This window comes from Daucus carota, chromosome 7 (assembly GCF_001625215.2).
Source record: "Daucus carota subsp. sativus chromosome 7, DH1 v3.0, whole genome shotgun sequence".
Lineage (NCBI taxonomy): Eukaryota > Viridiplantae > Streptophyta > Magnoliopsida > Apiales > Apiaceae > Daucus > Daucus carota.
The window spans coordinates 1,855,469-1,876,794 of NC_030387.2; the positions used below are offsets into that span (position 1 = coordinate 1,855,469).

General features: G+C 35.3%; 3 protein-coding genes across 3 annotated transcripts; 2 read left to right on the plus strand and 1 right to left on the minus strand.

Moving 5' to 3' along the window:
- Positions 1-7,716: 7,716 nt before the first annotated feature.
- On the plus strand, positions 7,717-8,430 carry LOC108194397 (uncharacterized). Its single transcript, XM_017361344.2, has one exon. It carries the CDS (start codon positions 7,717-7,719, stop codon positions 8,428-8,430), a length of 714 nt encoding a protein of 237 aa, XP_017216833.2.
- A 2,128-nt stretch (positions 8,431-10,558) lies between these two features.
- On the minus strand, positions 10,559-11,376 carry LOC108195331 (uncharacterized). The gene is made up of 2 exons (XM_017362291.2): positions 11,159-11,376; positions 10,559-10,766 (listed from the first exon to the last, which is right to left on the minus strand). Exons 1-2 carry the CDS (start codon positions 11,374-11,376, stop codon positions 10,559-10,561), a joined length of 426 nt encoding a protein of 141 aa, XP_017217780.2.
- Positions 11,377-13,175: 1,799 nt separating this feature from the next.
- LOC135147785 (F-box/kelch-repeat protein At3g23880-like) lies at positions 13,176-14,249 on the plus strand. The gene has a single exon (XM_064081336.1). It carries the CDS (start codon positions 13,176-13,178, stop codon positions 14,247-14,249), a length of 1,074 nt encoding a protein of 357 aa, XP_063937406.1.
- Positions 14,250-21,326: the final 7,077 nt, after the last annotated feature.

Consider the following 21,326-nt stretch of genomic DNA (forward strand, 5'->3'; position numbering starts at 1 on the left):
TTTGGGTTCAGAAAAGGAATTATAAAAATGCAAGTAGATATTAGTTGCCTGATAGATAGAAAGTTAATTTTGTTCAAATCTGACGATGCTTATTTGTTCAATGTACCATGTAACACCCATGAAATTCACAAGTATGAAAGAAATGCAACTATTTAATTTAATTATTATTGTGCGAAAAGACTATTTATTAGTCTTAACAAAAAATTGATGAGGCATGAGGTATTAATTAAAAATATTATAATTTCGAGAATACTAGTAAACATGTGGGTTATATTGTGTGGGCCAGTCGTTAATTTAAATATGTACGTTAACCCGAGAGCTGTGTTTATTTGAAAAATATAGTAGACGTGATTATTTATTTACCGATTTGTGAATAAATGTTAATTTTTGACTGAGACGATAATTTATCTTTATTATTTTATAAATTTAGGAATTGGCCAGAAAATGTTAAATAATCAATAATCTACTTATATAATTATGTTGGATAATATTTAAGTATTTATTAATACTGATACGAGAAAAATAGCAGCCGGACGTTTTTAATAATTTTGGCAAAACGTTACTTAGACCGCAAGCAATATTACTTAGTGCCCAAGTAATGCTACTTGGGGGCCAAGTAATCCCTTCATTAGGATATAAATATGAGGGTTATTAAGTGCTAATTGTAATTAGCAAAATAGTATAAAAGCCAACGCAATAAAACACTTTCACAGAAACTAGCAAAGGAGACTTAAGGAGAAGAAAATCTACAGGAGATTTGAGAGTTGAGAATCAAAGGAAAAAGGAAGTGGAGCTAGCGACTAAGGTAAGTTCATAGACATAAATGCTTGTTTTCCTTAATTTAATTAACAAAACAATTGTGTAGAGAGAATTATGAATTTATGAGATAGTCTTGAGCTAGAAAGGACCCACTGGTGTCTATTTTAATTAGGTAAATTTTGTCCCCTCAAGTTGGTGTGTACTGCTTTGGAATAAACAGAACATGTATATTATAAACACATAAACACACATGAATTGGGATTTCGTTTAAACTACTTTAAATTAGGGTTTATGCTTAATTTGGGGATTATATTGAATGATGAAATATTGATGGTGTGAATTGTTGGTTGAAGCTTGTTGAAGGAGTTGGTCGGAGGGGATTGGCCGGAGCTCACGTCGGCGTCGCCGACGGAGTCTCCCGGCGGAGTAAAAAGGGGAAGGGGCGGTAAGCAAGGGAGAGAGATGGCGGCGGTGAGTCGCCAGAGCTACGCTCCGGTCGGCTATGGTGGCTGCTGGGCAGAAGGAGGAAGGTGATGTGGGGAGAGATGGAGGAGAGAGCAGTTAGTAAATTAATTAAAAATTAGTTCTGATAAATAATTCGCTGGGCATCAATTTGATGTTGGATTGTAAAATAAAAATCATATTTAGATTCCTTGTGAAAAAACAGATGAAATGGACTTTTGAATCATGTGATTTGGATGAGAGATGAGAAAGTTATGGTTGGTCAAAGTTTGGCCATGGATGTTGACTTCGGGGAGAGAGAAAATAAGATGGATGTGTTGGAGAAGATGATGATGTGGCAGCTTTTGATTGGCTAGAATATTGTAGACTTGTATTTAATTAATTTGAGTGATTAAATGGTGGAATTGGTAAAAGTGTAAAACATGAAAGTTTAAGTAAATAATTTTTCGGATTTAATGGTGAAGCCTAATTTTGGGTTCGAGAGATATTAAATAAATTTATAATTAGTGTGATTTAATAGATAATTAGTTTAATTGGTGGATTTAGTCAATAATTGAATAAAAAAGGGTTATTTAGAAGAATGAGATTTTTAGGATAATAACATGAGTCAGTAAGGAATATTTTACTTAAATCAATAATAAGAGAAGAATAAATGAGAAACGATCTAAATGAGGAATTTTAAGTAGATTTTACGAGATCGTCATTTTAAGATAAGATTCTAAGTTTATTATTTTGTGACATAGAAGATTGACTATCCGGAAGGCGAGGTTGATTAATCAACTTGAACTGGAAGTTGTGCACTGTAAGTATATACTGTACCCTTCACTGTGATATTTTATGATGTTTTGGTGAACATTTTATTGATGACTTCTGTTGAGAATGAGTATTCTTACATTTGTTCTGTGTGTGATGCTTCCTCTGTGAAGTAAAGTATGATACTTCCTTCGGGAAGGAAAGCTAAACCAATTGTTTAGCTGGCCGGGATCCCCAATAGTAGAACCTGTGAACTTTTGAACGTGTCTGAATACTCATACTCATCTTGATGTGTGAAACTGTTTTGATGACTCTGATGAAATATTGATTTGGTTCACCAGGTTTTGTGAATAAAACTCAGTTGAATCGTACGTATATGCTTACTGAGCTTTATGAGCTCATCCCTTTTTATGTACTAACTTTACAGGGAAGAATTCTGGAGAAGGATATTCAGGCAAGGGTAAAAGTGTGATGAACCGAAGTACTAGACTTGGTTGGATTTGCAAATAGAAGGATTATGTAATTGAAAGAAGGGTTTAGATGTATATTTTGTATTAGACTCGTGTTCCGAACTTATAAAGGTATGATGTAAGACTTCTGATGTAAGGTAAAATATGCCTTTAAATTATATTAAGTTTGAGATTATGAAGATATATTTCGGTTTATTTAGTAGAATGGCACCCCGGGTCGGGTTGCTGAGGTCATCCCGGGCCGGGGGCGCCACAGGTGGTATCAGAGCTAGAGGTTCGAGAATCGGAGAAAGTAGGATTAAGACCTTAAACTAGTGTGATTTTAAGTTAGAAAAGAGGTCTAAGGGATATATGGAACTTAGTTGTGAAGGTGTGGAATAAACTATGTGGTTAGTACTTACTATGGTTGGAACCCTCAGAGAAAAAGGGATTGTAGATACTGTTGAGGCCAAGATATGGCTAAGAGAAATAAAGAAGACTTTTGAAATTGTTGGTGCAGAAGAGGATAAGAAAACTATCTTTGATGCTTATATGCTTAATGGAGAGGCTAATTATTGATGGAAGCTAAGCAAGTTATAGAAGAGTCTATTGTGATATAGAAATAGCTGATCAGGAAGTAATTATAGTGGATCAAGTTTGTCCAAGTTGAGAGATAACTGTTTAAAAGAAAATCTTTGAGAAAAATCTTATTTCCTTGATATTTCTTTCATCTGATTGGGATGAACAACCCTAATTATAGGGGACACAAGGTATACCTGTCTGTGTGATAGGAGTTGGATGGGACGCCATCACTTGTGTGTGTTGTGATTACAAGAAGGTTAACAACCTTTAGTAGTGTCTTAATTTAGACACGCAACACTTAGTTCACTTGATCATAATTGATCTCCCAGTCGTCCTTATTTCAAATGAAAGCTATTTTGAAAACTCATTGATCGGTGATTACCATTGTGAAAGACCTCTATATCCAAGAAAGATTTTAAAATTCTTATTTCCTTTGAGTTCTCTTCAAAATGCTCAAATTTCAAATCCTTTGATTCTGGTTTGTTTTGAAAAAGAGTTTTAAGAAAGTGTTGTATGGTGACGTCAGATCCAGACCCACAGATTTGAAGAATGCCACATAGATTATTGAGAATTAAATAAGATGACCTTTGACCTAGGGTTGATGATTTATTTGACCAATTGAAGGGAACATCTTACTTTTCTAAGTTAGACTTGAGATCTGAATACCATCAATTAAGGATCAGACCTGAATATATACCTAAGACAACCTTTAGGACTCGACATGAACATTGTAAGTTCTTTGAGATGTCTTTCAGAATGATTAATACACCTATAGCATTTATGGATCTTATGAATAGGGTATTTAAGATATATTTGGATAAGTTTGTTATTATATTTATCCATAATATTTTTATCCTTTGGCCAAGTTGATTAGGAAAGAAGAGAAGTTTGAATGGACTAAGTGCGAGTAGAGCTTTCAGGAATCAAAAAAGCGACTACAATGGCCACCGTGTTAATCTTACCTGACGAGACATGAACTTTTGTGATTTATAGTAATCATCTCACAAGGGACTAGGATGTGTTCTTATACAGTATGGAAAAGTGATAATATATGATTTAAGACAATTTAAGGATTTCAAGTTGAGATATCCTACCCATGATCTAGAATTAACTACTATAATATCTGCTTTAAAAATTTGGCGACCTTATTTGTATGGTGAGAAGTGTGAGATATTTACATATCATAAGAATTTAAAATACTTGTTTACTCCAAAAAGAGTTAAACATGAGACAAATGAGATAGTTAGAATTGATAAAGGACTATGACTGTATGATTAACTATCACACATGGAAACAAATGTAGTTGAGGCATTAAGTAAGAAAGAAAGAGTTAATGTTATGTCGTTACCAAAGGAATTGATTAAGGAAATGAAAAAGCTTGGATTAGGAAGTCAGAGCATAAGGAGGGAAGAATTTATGAGAAGTTAGTGCAACTAGAGTTAATAAAAAGAAGTCACGTGGGAATTAGATGATGTAATGAGAAAAAGCTACCCAGAGTTGTTTAGCACCAATCGGGATTCCGAGGACGGAATCCTATAAGGAGGGAAGAATGTAACACCCATGAAATTCACAAGTATGAAAGAAATGCAACTATTTAATTTAATTATTATTGTGCGAAAAGACTATTTATTAGTCTTAACAAAAAATTGATGAGGCATGAGGTATTAATTAAAAATATTATAATTTCGAGAATACTAGTAAACATGTGGGTTATATTGTGTGGGCCAGTCGTTAATTTAAATATGTACGTTAACCCGAGAGCTGTGTTTATTTGAAAAATATAGTAGACGTGATTATTTATTTACCGATTTGTGAATAAATGTTAATTTTTGACTGAGACGATAATTTATCTTTATTATTTTATAAATTTAGGAATTGGCCAGAAAATGTTAAATAATCAATAATCTACTTATATAATTATGTTGGATAATATTTAAGTATTTATTAATACTGATACGAGAAAAATAGCAGCCGGACGTTTTTAATAATTTTGGCAAAACGTTACTTAGACCGCAAGCAATATTACTTAGTGCCCAAGTAATGCTACTTGGGGGCCAAGTAATCCCTTCATTAGGATATAAATATGAGGGTTATTAAGTGCTAATTGTAATTAGCAAAATAGTATAAAAGCCAACGCAATAAAACACTTTCACAGAAACTAGCAAAGGAGACTTAAGGAGAAGAAAATCTACAGGAGATTTGAGAGTTGAGAATCAAAGGAAAAAGGAAGTGGAGCTAGCGACTAAGGTAAGTTCATAGACATAAATGCTTGTTTTCCTTAATTTAATTAACAAAACAATTGTGTAGAGAGAATTATGAATTTATGAGATAGTCTTGAGCTAGAAAGGACCCACTGGTGTCTATTTTAATTAGGTAAATTTTGTCCCCTCAAGTTGGTGTGTACTGCTTTGGAATAAACAGAACATGTATATTATAAACACATAAACACACATGAATTGGGATTTCGTTTAAACTACTTTAAATTAGGGTTTATGCTTAATTTGGGGATTATATTGAATGATGAAATATTGATGGTGTGAATTGTTGGTTGAAGCTTGTTGAAGGAGTTGGTCGGAGGGGATTGGCCGGAGCTCACGTCGGCGTCGCCGACGGAGTCTCCCGGCGGAGTAAAAAGGGGAAGGGGCGGTAAGCAAGGGAGAGAGATGGCGGCGGTGAGTCGCCAGAGCTACGCTCCGGTCGGCTATGGTGGCTGCTGGGCAGAAGGAGGAAGGTGATGTGGGGAGAGATGGAGGAGAGAGCAGTTAGTAAATTAATTAAAAATTAGTTCTGATAAATAATTCGCTGGGCATCAATTTGATGTTGGATTGTAAAATAAAAATCATATTTAGATTCCTTGTGAAAAAACAGATGAAATGGACTTTTGAATCATGTGATTTGGATGAGAGATGAGAAAGTTATGGTTGGTCAAAGTTTGGCCATGGATGTTGACTTCGGGGAGAGAGAAAATAAGATGGATGTGTTGGAGAAGATGATGATGTGGCAGCTTTTGATTGGCTAGAATATTGTAGACTTGTATTTAATTAATTTGAGTGATTAAATGGTGGAATTGGTAAAAGTGTAAAACATGAAAGTTTAAGTAAATAATTTTTCGGATTTAATGGTGAAGCCTAATTTTGGGTTCGAGAGATATTAAATAAATTTATAATTAGTGTGATTTAATAGATAATTAGTTTAATTGGTGGATTTAGTCAATAATTGAATAAAAAAGGGTTATTTAGAAGAATGAGATTTTTAGGATAATAACATGAGTCAGTAAGGAATATTTTACTTAAATCAATAATAAGAGAAGAATAAATGAGAAACGATCTAAATGAGGAATTTTAAGTAGATTTTACGAGATCGTCATTTTAAGATAAGATTCTAAGTTTATTATTTTGTGACATAGAAGATTGACTATCCGGAAGGCGAGGTTGATTAATCAACTTGAACTGGAAGTTGTGCACTGTAAGTATATACTGTACCCTTCACTGTGATATTTTATGATGTTTTGGTGAACATTTTATTGATGACTTCTGTTGAGAATGAGTATTCTTACATTTGTTCTGTGTGTGATGCTTCCTCTGTGAAGTAAAGTATGATACTTCCTTCGGGAAGGAAAGCTAAACCAATTGTTTAGCTGGCCGGGATCCCCAATAGTAGAACCTGTGAACTTTTGAACGTGTCTGAATACTCATACTCATCTTGATGTGTGAAACTGTTTTGATGACTCTGATGAAATATTGATTTGGTTCACCAGGTTTTGTGAATAAAACTCAGTTGAATCGTACGTATATGCTTACTGAGCTTTATGAGCTCATCCCTTTTTATGTACTAACTTTACAGGGAAGAATTCTGGAGAAGGATATTCAGGCAAGGGTAAAAGTGTGATGAACCGAAGTACTAGACTTGGTTGGATTTGCAAATAGAAGGATTATGTAATTGAAAGAAGGGTTTAGATGTATATTTTGTATTAGACTCGTGTTCCGAACTTATAAAGGTATGATGTAAGACTTCTGATGTAAGGTAAAATATGCCTTTAAATTATATTAAGTTTGAGATTATGAAGATATATTTCGGTTTATTTAGTAGAATGGCACCCCGGGTCGGGTTGCTGAGGTCATCCCGGGCCGGGGGCGCCACATACCATCCAACGGATGATAAGTTTTTGGACCATACTACCATACGACCAAATTATCTACATTACGCTTATTATATAAAAGTATATAATAATATATAATATAATGTGATTTACAAGTCAAAATTTGATCAAATTAAATCAAGACCGAGGATATAAACCCTTGTTGCCCATGTTTTGAGCCTAGCATTGTATTAACAGTTAACAGACACGCATGGATACTCTTCCCAAAGATATTTTTCTTGAAATTCTTTTCCTACTACCCGTCAAACCTCTCCTCCGTTGCAAATTAGTATGCAAATCATGGAGATCTCGCATCTCAGACCCTGATTTCGTAAAACAACACGTCGCGAGAACAACAAACAACCCTAATAATGACTTATTCATCGCTTACGATGAATTTAATCTCTCTCTTTCTGTCATCGACGTAACCATCGACCGGTCTACAAGATTGAACCGCCCTATCGACAATTTCAGTCGTATTGCAATTGTTGGATCATGTAACGGCTTGCTTTGCCTTGCTGACAAAGCCAGGAACTATATCTTTGGAACCCCGTTACGAGACAAGTGAAAAACATGCACGGATACAAGTACATCGTTGGAGAGAACTCTGCTGATTATAGCGTGGCTTTCGGGTTTGGTTTTGATCATGTGAGCAGTGATTACAAGGCGGTGAGGATTGTACAGAAAATCAATGTGATCAACGTGATCAATCGAGTTGAGGTGTATTCACTCAAGGAGAATTGTTGGAAGGAAATCAATGCGGAGTTAGATTTCGGACTTATCGATAAGCCCCGTGGTAAAGTAACTAGTGTGAATGGATCGATTTATTGGTTAGCACGAAAGAGAATGGATGACTTTGGGCTTGTGGTGCTTTCCTTTGATGTGCAAAGCCTGAAATTCGGCACGATTCAGTTTCCTGATGATCTCTCTGTGTTGCCTTTCTATTGGCGGAGAAATTACGATGAGTTTAGCGTTTTGCAGTTTAAGGAATATGTTGCCCTTTGTTATAGTTTGGATCTAGGAGGATGCGTGGTGATTTATACGCTGCTTGATGGCAATTGTTGGTGTAAGAATATGATTGTTAGACGTTTAGATTATTTAGTAGGATGTTTGAAGACGGGTGAACTCATTGGATTGAAATATCGTTATGATGGTCGGAGAAACGGGTATCACGAGGATGTAGTCTTATATGACTCGGTGAATGATGTGGCGAAATCCATTCAATCAATACTGAAGGGAAGGAGAACGCTGTACCATTATACCGAGAGTCTGTTCGATCTGAATTAACCCGTGACTACACATGATTTTATATTATGCTTAATGACCTTTTAGCCCTCGAAGTATGGGTGGAAGTTCCGATGCGGCCTCGAAGTTTAAAAACGTACCTTTCAACCCTCAAAGTATCTTTGTCGTACCTTTTAGCTCTGTTTTAGCTCTGTTTAAAAATACCGGTATAAATCGGGGGATAAACTTGACAATTCATATTCGGGGTAAAGTTTGGGCGTACCTTTTAACCCTTAAAATATACATCTCGTTCCTTTTAACCCCTAAAGAATACATCAAAATACATTAATGTTGCTTTTAACCCTTAATGTTTAATGCCCTTTAACCCTCACGTGTGAAATGTCAACTTTGTCCACCCTGTTGTATACCGGTATACGCCATAAGGGCTAAAAGGTAAGACAAAGATACTTTGAGGGTCGAAAGGTACGTTTTTAAATTTCGAGACCGCATCGAAACTTCCACCCAAACTTCAAGGGCCAGAAGGTCTTTAAGCCTTTAGATTATTTAACATTCCATTATTTACCGAGAGCCTGTTAGATGTGAATTAACCCGTGACTACACATGATCTTATATTATTCAACATTCCTTCACAATCGTACGACTGAACAAACAGGACAGTAATTTACAAACACTTCTGCTTTTCTCTCGAGCAGAAGCTCCTGAACTACAGGCTACAGCCTTATTGCTTATCTTAAAAGATTGATTTTATATTGCTTTCTGTGAGAAACATAAACTGGTAGTACTGCATGTCTGTTCTGTATTTCTTGTCTCTTTGAATAATGGTGTACTATCGTCGCGTTTTGAATAGGATATGAATTAGTATGAACGACTTAACCAAATTCTACTTTAATTCTACATTGTTTTAAGGAACTGATATTAGCAACTTGGAAATTATCTAATTGCGTTTTGGTAGAACTCTGTACCTTTGATTCTATGAACACCAAGGTTGCGATGAACACCAGAGCATTCAATGCACATCAATATACCAAGATCTAAAGACTCCCAATCAGGTTCAGGAGCACCACATTCTGCACATATGTCATTACCCGGAATTTCTCTAAGGAAGCCAGACACATTATCTGCTCGATTAATATAGAACAAAAGATAGATGGAATTATAATTGACACCAAACCAAAAGGTGAAAATAGTGGGGTCATTGATATAAAGTTAGGTTCAAAAATTAAATTTGTAACTAAAAGAGTGGGGGCACTTGGAGAATAAGTTAAATTTGGAACAAGATACAGCTCCAACCAATGGAGACCTGGGGTTGGTTTAGCGTCGGAATTACTTTTTGATGCTAAATTATAGCAATAGCTCCATCTATATTAGCACAATCATTGGACGACTTGCTTTAAGAGAGCAAGACACATTGTTCTGAGATCACAATTCGATAATCAATTCACTTAATCATCTTCCCAATCTGAAGATATAGGGAATGCGATTGTAATCAGGACTGAGGACTCAAGCCAACAGGTTTCCCTGCAGAATATCGTGGAGCATCTCAAGTTATAGTACTAATCAAAAAGACTATTATATAGTATGTCTCTTTGGATGTAAAAATGCTTGCAGACAAGGAAAATGGATAAAGTAAGAATGATAAAAGTTAAAAGTCATCGCAATATATCTTGTGCTGTTGAGTAGTCCGTCAAAATGCATTACCCATCTGAACGGGGGACATATATATAACTTAGGCAATTCAAGGTTGTATTGCTAAGGACTTTCTCTAAGATGAATATTGTCTGCAACAGCATGAAGGACATGGGAGGGAGCTCTGCCGGTCCTAAATGTTACTGTTTACACTGACAAGCATTAACCTTGTCTACAAGTTTTCATCTACGAGTGATTAGTCTGTTCAGCTAGGTGCTTCTCCTTCATAGCGGCATAGGCCTTCCTTGAGACTTCATTCACACAGTATAATGTCTGCTACCAATCCACAGATTTATGTTTGTTTGTAGTAACTTTCATTATATTATGAAAGTTGTATTTTAAGGGAATTCAAAAGCCAAACAAAATTTATTTGAAACAACTTGAATAGAAGATATTGATGAACTTTTCAACTTTTCTCTAGGAACAAGTTCATTTTTTCATTAACAGACTTCCCGCCTGGGATTTTCTTCTGCTCGCTGTCTCTCTAAGGAACCTGGTTTCCCACAGCCTCCAATCTTTCGACAACTGTACAACCATCTTTATCAAAATATGATTCTTTTACGTTTTCTAAGGAAGACATAACCTTAACCTGGTCATCAAAAGGCGTAGGCTGAGAAACCTTCAAGTCTTTTACTCCTACGTTTTTTAATTGGCATATGCTACTCCACAATAAGCTTTCATGTTTTAGACACCTTCAAAGTCTCAAGTGAAGTGCTTAAGGACATTAATGCTAATTTAAGAGCAGCAACTTACCAGTTCCTTCAATGCAAACATGTCACTCAGTAATTATTTTCTATGGCATTTTGACATTCAGAACAAATAATATTTGGAAATCATTCACGATTTACAAATGCTCAGAAGTGCTTGAAAAGAAAAAGATTTTGGCACTCCTCAAACAAAGGCTTATCAACTTTACTATAAACTTCGAACGTAGAAATTAGATCTCCAAAATTAGAGCGTTCAAGATACATCAAGACGAACAGACCATAAGAAGCTAAACACAAACATTTCCATAACAAAACACATATGTAGGCTGTAGCAGACCTTAACTAGAAAACCTGATTAAATGCATACAAATTATGACCAGGAGAAGCCAGCGCCACCCATTTGTTCAATCCAAGCATCAATAACATCGTCATTTTCCAGTTCAAGCTCGTTGGGAGTTTGGTGGCCACGAATCCTGTCACCGTTCAGATGGTACCTGAGAGACCTGTAATCACCTTGCTTCCGACGCTCACAGAACGCGAGCATAAGCTTTCTTAACGGTTGATCACGGTTCATAGTGAAGTAGAAATCAGCCATTCCTTCTTTTTGCACCTTGATTGTTACCCACAGAAATGTATCAGAAAATCTCAATCTCTCTGCTTTTTGGGATAAAGTTCAGTTTATCTCTTCTTACACTTGTGATATTCATTTTTGTTTACTCCCTCCATCCCATTTTAAGTGTCCTGTTTGACTTTTGAGCGGTCAAATGGACTAAATTTTGACTGAGATTTACACATATAATATAATTTTTAAAAATAAAAAAAATTATATCACTATAAAGTATATACAATATACTATAAAATGTAATTTTTAGTTTTTTAAAATAATAAAGAATTTGTTTTTTATGCTTGGTCAAAACTTGGTCAATTTGACTGTTGAAAGTCAAAACAGGACACTTAAAATGGGATGGAGGGAGTACATTTTAACATAATCTGGAGGATATATATTCCAAACGGCACTTTTAGATAATATGTAAATGGCATATATATTCTAAATGTAATTAATCATTCCTAAACTAGCTAAAAATGTTGACATCTCAGGAAATCAAGTGACATTACTGAATCCATTCTCGGAGTCGTGCCGATCCTCGTCGATAAACATATTCAACAAATTATGCAATCTGTTTTAATTTTGTTGCAAACCAGAAGTAAGAGAGCATATTCACACTTAAGTTTTAATCTAATTTTGTTTCAGATTATTTAATTATGGGAAAGAGTAGCACACAAGTCATTCTACACCTATAAATACCCCTATAGGTTATAGGGTTTTGGATCATTCTCAATACCACAACCAATTGCCTCTCTCTGGTGATAGTTCTCTTGCTCCATTTTTAACTCGGTGGTGCCGTTCTTGTGTAACAATAAGTGAAGGCTGTTTATACAGTATTAAAAAAAAAGTTGTTACAAGCAAATGTAGTTATAGACCGCTACGTGGGAGTCGACAAATCCAAACACGGGATAAAAATGTAGTCTTGACATGATATTGATAGATGATATCACTAAATTAACTATTAGTCATGTATGCTTGCTGGTTATTCTTTTATAATATTTATTTTGTTCATCGGACATATTTGTTGTTGTTAATTTTTATATGATTACTTTGTATACAGGAAAAAATTATTCATGAATTATCTGTTTGCTCCGTTCAAGCAGTTTTTAAGTGAGGATTGTTTACACAGTATTATAAAATAAAGGTTATTACAAGTAAGGGTAGTTATAGACCGCTATATCACGTATTTAAGTTAGATGTTTTTGTGCACAATCAATCCAAAAAAATTGGAGGAAAAAAACATAAATAAAATTAAGATTCGTCGTGTTTTAAAATGTTAATTATGTGTAGAAATTTATTTTCATTTTTCACCATGAATTATAGTACAATTTTGCAATTTTATATATTAGTATTGGTTTTACATCAAGATTTTTACAATATAAAATTTATTTTATCCTACAAATATTAATCATTAATATACTTTTTATAGACAGCCACAAAATTATTGCATTCTACAAATATTAATATTGAATCATTTTTTTCAAAAAAAAATTAAATCATTAATATAATTTTTATAGGCCGCCGCAATGCGCGGCTTCTCAACTAGTAATTTTATAATTGAAAGTCGATAAAAGTAATATTCTGGTTTTATTATATATTTCTGTGATAATTTTATAATATTGTGTCCCATTTTTATCAACCCAATATTTTATAATTTGATTAGATTTCAGAAAATTTTGATCAAATTAAAACAAGACCGAGGATATAAACCCTCGCCCTTGTTTCGGCTCTAATGAAAACCCTAGCATTGTATTAGCACCTCTTTAATTACGACTTAACAAACACGCATGGATAGTCTTCTTCCCAAAGATATTTTTCTTGAAATTCTTTTCCTACTACCCGTCAAATCTCTCCTCCGTTGCAAATTTGTATGCAAATCATGGAGATCTCGCATCTCAGACCCTGATTTCGTAAAGCAGCACATCGCGAGAACAACAAACAACCCTAATAATGACTTATTCATCGCTTACGATGAATTTAATCTCTTTCTTTCTGTCATCGACGTAACCATCGACCGGTCTACAAGATTGAACCGCCGTATCGACAATTTCAGTCATATTGTTGGATCATGTAACGGCTTGCTTTGCCTTGCTGACAAAGCCAAGGAACTATATCTTTGGAACCCCGTTACGAGACAAGTGAAAAACATGCACGGATACAAGTACATCGTTGGAGAGAACTCTGCTGATTATGGCGTGGCTTTCGGGTTTGGTTTTGATCATGCGAGCAGTGACTACAAGGCGGTGAGGATTGTACAGAAAATCAATGTGATCAACGTCATCAATCGAGTTGAGCTGTATTCACTCAAGGAGAATTGTTGGAAGGAAATCAATGCGAAGTTAGATTTCGGACTTATTGATAAGTCCCGTGGTAAAGTAACTAGTGTGAATGGATCGATTTATTGGTTAGCACGAAAGAGAATGGATGACTCTGGGCTTGTGGTGCTTTCCTTTGATGTGCAAAGCCTGAAATTCGGCACGATTCAGTTTCCTGATGATCTTTCCGTGTTGCCTTTCTATTGGCGGAGAAATTACGATGAGTTTAGCGTTTTGCAGTTTAAGGAATATGTTGCCCTTTGTTATAGTTTGGATCTAGGAGGATGCGTGGTGATTTATACGCTGCTTGATGGCAATTGTTGGTGTAAGAATATGACTGTTAGACGTTTAGATTATTTAGTAGGATGTTTGAAGACGGGTGAACTCATTGGATTGAAATATCGTTATGATGGTCGGAGAAACGGGTATCACGAGGATGTAGTCTTATATGACTCGGTGAATGATGTGGCGAAATCCATTCAACCAATACCGAGTGGAAGGAGAACACTGTACCATTATACCGAGAGTCTGTTAGATCTGAATTAACCCACGACTACACATGATTTTATATTATTCAACATTCCATTATTTACAGAGAGTTGTTAGATGTGAATTAACCCGTGACTACACGATCTTATATTATTCAACATTCCTTCATAATCGTACGACCGAACAAACAGACAGTAATTTACAAACACTTCTGCTCTTCTCTCGAGCAAAAGCTCCTGTTATTGCTTTCTGTACGGAACATAAATTGGTAGTACTGCATGTCTGTTATGTATTTCTTGTCTCTTTGAATGGTGTACTATCGTCGCGTTTTGAATAGGATATGAATTAGTATGAACAACTTAACCAAATTCAACCAAATTTTACTTTAATCCTACATTGTTGTAAGGAACTGATATTAGCAACTTGAAAATAATCTAACTGCGTTTTGGCAGCACTCTGTACCTTTGATCTATGAACACCAAGGCTGCGATGAACACCAGAGCATTATGCACATCAATATACCAAGATTTAAAGACTCCCAATCAGGTTCAAGAGCACCACATTCTGCACATATGTCATTACCTGGAATTTCTCTAAGGAAGCCAGACACATTATCTGCTCGATTAATATTCTGAAAAGTGCTGTTATACCTCTATAGAATAATTAGCTCATAACCAAGCGTCCAAGCCTGCCATGGAAGAATATATTACCAATAATGAATAAAATATATATTAGGATACTTAATAACAAATCATCCGATACACGAGGTGCATTTCCATTATACACACACACAAAAAAAAATTTAATCCTCTACTACTTAGTACAGATACTTCTTTCATTTATGGTTACCTTAAACCAAGATATTGAAACTATTAAAAATTGAAAAGCCTGAATCTGAACAGCTTAGCATGACTGAGACTCTAAAAGCACAAGTCGAAAGGTGTGATACATCTTGTTCTATATCTATATTATAGAACAAAAACGAAAAATCACTACTCCAATCAGGGGCGGATCTAGGAAGAGGCACGGGGGGACACGTGTCCTCCCTAAAATTTTTTTTTTACATTTTTTCACCATTCTAAATTTTGCAAAATTATAGAAGTGCCCCGCAAAATTGAAAATTATATAGGTGTTTTCCGAAAATTTACTTGGTGCCCCCTTATAGTTCGAATCCTAGATCCGCCCCTGACTCCAATGATGTTCGATATCTTTTGCTAAAATAAAACAATGCTATAATTTGTTCTGAATATAGAACAAAAGATAGATGGAGCTATAATTGACACCAAACCAAAAGGTGAAAATAGTGGCGCTAGATGGCAATGTAGGGCCCAACTCGACGAGTTTCTGGTAAGAATAAAACCGACCACAGTTGTGGTTGGTTTTAAGGCTTAAACACGACCAAATTGTCTAAACCGACCACCATATATGGTCGGTTTTAGGCCTTAAACCGACCGCCCTCTGGCTTAACCGACCGTTTTCGGCGGTCGGTTTTGCCCTTTTTTTTTAGTGCGGGAGCACTTGGAGAATAAGTTAAATTTGGAACAAGATATAGCTCCAACCAATGGAGACCTAGTGTTAGTTTAGCGTCGAAATTACTTTTTGATGCTAAATTATAACAATAGCTCCATTTATTTTAGCACAATTATTGGACTTGCTTTAAGAGAGCAAGACACATTGTCCTGAGATCACAATTCGATAATCAATTCACTTAATCGTCTTCCCAATCTGAAGATATAAGGAATGTGATTGTAATATGATTACAATCTTCTACAATGACAAAATCGTATGCCAGGCTAAGTCATCCATTTTGCACATAAGATGCTCCCTTCAATGAACTTACCAGTAGCGTGTAAGTTTTCGAGGGGAAAATGATTCTAAAACATAGTCGTAAATCAGTATCATCAGCATCAAGCTTTATAGTTAAAGTACGAAGATCAACAGTCCGTAATCCCAAACTTTCTTTACCAATGGACGATGACCTCTGGTGTCTTGCTCGAAACCTACCAAACACACGACCATGGCGTTCCGTCGAAGTTATAGGACTAATCAAAAAGACTATCATATAGTATGTATCTTAGGATGTAAAAATGCTTGCAGACAAGGAACATGGATAAAGTAAGAACGATAAAAATTAAAAGTCTTCACGATATATCTTGTGCTGTTGAGTAGTCCGTCAAAATGCATTACCCATCTGAACGGGGGACATATATATAACTTAGGCAATTCAAGGTTGTATTGCTAAGGACTTTCTGTAAGATGAATATTGTCTACAAGTTAATACTTAGTTCATCTACGAGTGCTTAGTCTGTTCAGCTAGGTGCTTCTCCTTCACAGCGGCATAGTCCTTCTCTCAGACTTCATTCACACCGTATAATGTCTGCTACCAATCCACAGATTTATGTTTGTTTGTAGTATCTTTCATTATATATGAAATAATGAAAGTTGTATCTTAAGGGAATTCAGAAGCCAAACAAAATTTATTTTAAACAACTTGAATGCAAGATATTGATGAACTTTTCAACTTTTCTCTAGGAACAAGTTCATTTTTCATTTAGAGACTCCCCACAGCCCTCGATCATTCAACAACTGTACAACCATCTTTATCAAAATTTCAAAATATGAGTCTTTTACGTTTTCTAAGGAAGGCATAACCTTAACCTAGTTATCGAAAGGCGTCGGCTGAGAAACCTTGAAGTCTTTTACGTTTTTTAATTGGCATATGCTACTCCACAATAAGCTTTCATGTTTTAGATACCTTCAAAGTCTCAAGTGAAGTGCTTAAGGACATTAATGCTAATTTAAGAGCAGCAACTTACGAGTTCCTTCAATGCAAACATGTCACTCAGAAATCCTTTTCTATGGCATTTTGACATTCAGAACAAATAATATTTGGAAATCATTCACGATTTACAAATGCTCAGAAGTGCTGGAAAAAATAAATAAATTTGGCACTCCTCAAACAAAGGCTTATCAACTTTTAGATACTATAAACTTCGAACGTAGAAATAAGATCTCCAAAATTACAGCGTTCAAGATACATCAAGACAAACAAACCATACGAAGCTAAACACAAACAATTCCATACCAAAACACATATGTAGGCTGTAGCAGACCATTTTATCCATACAATAAAAACTTAACTAAATAACCTGATTTAATGCATACAAATTATGACCAGGAGAAGCCAGCGCCACCCATTTGTTCAATCCAAGCATCAATAACATCGTCATTTTCCAGTTCAAGCTCGTTGGGAGTTTGGTGGCCACGAATCCTGTCACCGTTCAGATGGTACCTGAGAGACCTGTAATCACCTAGCTTCCGACGCTCACAAAACGCGATCATAAGCTTTCTTAACGGTTCATCACGGTTCATAGTGAAGTAGAAATCAGCCATTCCTTCTTTTTGCACCTTGATTGTTACCTTCTCATCGTCTTCTGTCTTGATAACACGACCTCCACCTAGATCATCACCACCATTACTTGCATCATTGGCTCTTTCCATTACTTCTTCACTCTTCTTCTACAGCTCTTCTGTCACTTTATGTAATATATAATAACAGAGATCTGCTAGTTTCCACAAGACTCTGTTTTGACAAAGCTATGAATTCCAGTAGATAAATACTATCTTTTTTATACTATGTACAAGGTCAGAAATGTAACTGGCATACTCCATGAACAAAGTAAAAAGATAATGGTACTGTTGATGACAAGAATCCAGACAAATGTATCAGAAAATCAGAATCTCTCTGCTTTTTGGGATAAAGTTCAGTTTATCTCTTCCTACAGTTGTGATATTCATTTTTGTTTTAATACTCTCTTTACATTTTAACTTCAAATTTGAAGATAACTTCTGGGACGGATAACAGGCTCAGAATCTTTACAAACTCTGAAGCCACAAGCAACACACAAGTGTTAAAGGTATTTGACAATCATGTCATTTCTCACTTATGCAAAGCGCGACTATAGTAGCAGAAACCTAATTAATCTCGGCCAAACTAACACAAGCAGATATGGTATTGATTCTAGAACACCGGAGAACTCGTGGTTGAATCATTAGCTACTGAATCCTAAATAATACCAAAACAACACAAGCAAATATATATAAGGGATCACACCCAATCTTGCTGAACATTGCAACAAGATTAATACATAGCATATTACAAACCTAATTTATCTCGACCAAACTAGAAATACTGAAAATGTCAAGAAATCAAACCTAACACGAGCTTGTTTGCGAACAAATACGAGTCGAGCCAGGAAAAAAATAAGGTCAAACAACTAGTTGACTCTTAAAATAACTAATCAAATAATTTAATTTTCTTTCTGAAACTTTGGTTATTTCACTAAAATGTATATATCTTAACACACATACGGTTGGATCGGTAAAAAATATTTTTATAAATATCAAAACAATAAATTAGGATTAAACACTAGTTACCCGTACTCGTCAAACTTCTACTTGACTGTGAAAATAGCAAATCAAATAAAATTATTATTTTTCCGAAATTTTGGTTACATACTTGCATCACTAAAATCTATAGATATTTATATGTTGAATTCTGAGTTCAATAACATATATATTATAAAAATATCCTGAAAATATTACATTTTTTTCGAGTTTTAACGAGCCGAACTCGGACCGAGCTCGAGCCGTACACACTAAAGTTCGGCTCGAGCTCGTTTTCTTAATGAACACATTCATGTGTTCGAGCTCGAGCTCGAGCTCGAGCTCGAGCTCGAGAGCTCGAGTTTGTTCGCGAACAACTTGGTTCGTTAAGAGCCCCAATCAGATACATATTATCATACTTTGTACAAGGTCCAAACTGTGACTACCATGCTTGATGAAAAAATCAACGGAATAATGTGACTGGACGACAAGTGTCCATTATATCTCCTCCTATATATAGTTCACAGTTGTGACCTTCACATATGCTCATTTCTGTACTTTCTGCAAAGAAGTAGAAATGGCCACTTCATTTAGCTACGCCCAATAATTCTAAGAGTAGAACCTCCTTAGCTTCTCAGAGCCGAAGTAGTCATTACTAGCATCTTACAATTCTTAACAAGATGTTTAGTATTCAAAAGGCCAAAATTTTGACTGAAAAACAAGTTCAGGCCTCTTTCAAATATGCTGACAGCACAAGCAGCTATGTACCATCTATTGATTCGTCCGACAACCGAATTCAAGGCAAATCGTTCAAATTCCCCAAGAGATAATCTTGCTCAACATTGCGAATATATATATGGCATTTCAAGATATCCAGGTACTACTTATGGCCACATTAATCTACAAGTACCAAAATGAAAAAGAAGCAAGTGAAAGTAGATAAAAAACACAGCTAAACACATAACTATATACCAAAGTCCAAACCACAATAACTTTCTTTCCTTGATCTTTATTGCAACTTGCAATTCGGGCTTCTTTCAAAAATACTAACAAGCAAAACAAGCAGAGATCTTACAACCAGCAAAGAACAAAAACAACACAAGCAGATATTCAAAGGGAACAAGATTAATACATTGCATATTACAAACCTAAGCAAACTAGAAATGTTGAACAGATCAAGAAATCATCAAGTGACATGACCACTATATTATTTTAGAGGGATGCTCATATTTATAAACATATAATTTTAATTTTACCAGTACATTTTTGCTTTTTTCGGGCCCAGGTGCTCAAGCCCCCGACATATAACTTCATGATCAACATATCAAACTATCCGATATAGTTTCAGGATCGACTAATTTTGCCCATGATAACGCATTCATTAACATCCAAAGATCATAAATATATTCACAAGTGCAAAATAGTCATAACAAACTAACTCCAGCAAATACATAATACTCTCCGTCTCGTTCATTTCTTTACACAAGAGACGGAAGACTCGACACGCATTTTAATTAACATCCTCTTTGGTGAAGCACAGCGTCAATAACATCGCCATTCTGGAGCTCAAAGTCGTTGGGAGTATTGGTGCAGCAGAGCCTCGTGCCCTTACAAATGAAAGCCGTTCCCTTGTGATCACCGAGTTTTCGGATCTCGCAGTAGGCAGTCTTGAGCTTTAGAAATGTTTGGTCACGCTTCATAGAGAAGCACAGAGATTTTCCATCCATCCCCATCACCGTCAGAGTTATCTTGTCATCAGGTTTTTCAAAGCCGATTGAATTGCTTCCGCTACTCTCTTCCATGGCTTCTTCTCTCTGATTCGCTTCGGTCTAGAGGTGTTGTCGATTGTGTGTTATTTATGCAACGAGGCGGAAAGAATCTCGGGTTAGGGTTGACTCAAGCCCAATTAATACATGTATCAAGTTGGGCTCAATATTATGATGGGTAGTGGGGACACGTTTAAATAACATATTTTTTGGATCATTTGATGAATATCAAATGGCATAGGATTATAATTTTTTTTTTAATTATCGGATAGGTATGTGTTTAATGCATTTTAACTGCTAGACGTCATTTTATCCGATGTTATTGTTCAGTTATGATGAAACCAAAAGCAACCCGAGTAGGGGAGCATAAGAATAATTTTGATGTACTTTCACATTTTCTCTCAAATAACAATAAAATCTAAATAAAATACAAGTATAAAAAATATGGTTAGAGTTGTCATGATATTCAATACAATGATATTCAATACACTGTTATCAAGTTAGCTGAGAATGTTTCATTATGAATTAATGAGAAATTAACTCTAATCATCTTTCTTGTTTTGGATGTTCATCTAGTTTAATTGCAACGTGCCATCCCATCAGAGTGAACTTATTCAGGATTGTCACTCCCCTGTGATTCCAAATTGTCATCACATTTCATCAAAGACTTCAAATGTTTTAAAAGTACCATGTAAAAGCACTGGGTCTTGCTCTCTGTAGGTGCATATTTTTGTATAAAACTCATACTCTCATGAATAATACTTTGGTTCAACTAACGTCAGAGTTCAAAAATAAAATTAAAATATTGTTTTTGAAATAGACTAAACCATTACTCAATAATAAAACATGTCACAGAGCTAAAGTAAAACACGTCACTCCTATAAATGAATTGCTTAATTTCCTATAATGTAAAATGTTGATTTTCTGTTTCATTTGAAATAAACTCTACTCATAAGTTATCACCAACATGAATTCTTCAATA

Excerpts from the sequence above, each read along its gene's own strand:
- LOC108195331 (XM_017362291.2), bottom strand. The coding sequence starts at position 11,376 with ATGGCTGATTTCTACTTCACTATGAACCGTGATCAACCGTTAAGAAAG. Across the intron at positions 10,767-11,158 it reads GGTGGCGCTGGCTTCTCCTG|GTGTCTAAAACATGAAAGCT; the intron begins GTCATAATTTGT and ends GAGACTTTGAAG.
- LOC108194397 (XM_017361344.2), top strand. The coding sequence starts at position 7,717 with ATGCACGGATACAAGTACATCGTTGGAGAGAACTCTGCTGATTATAGC.
- LOC135147785 (XM_064081336.1), top strand. The coding sequence starts at position 13,176 with ATGGATAGTCTTCTTCCCAAAGATATTTTTCTTGAAATTCTTTTCCTA.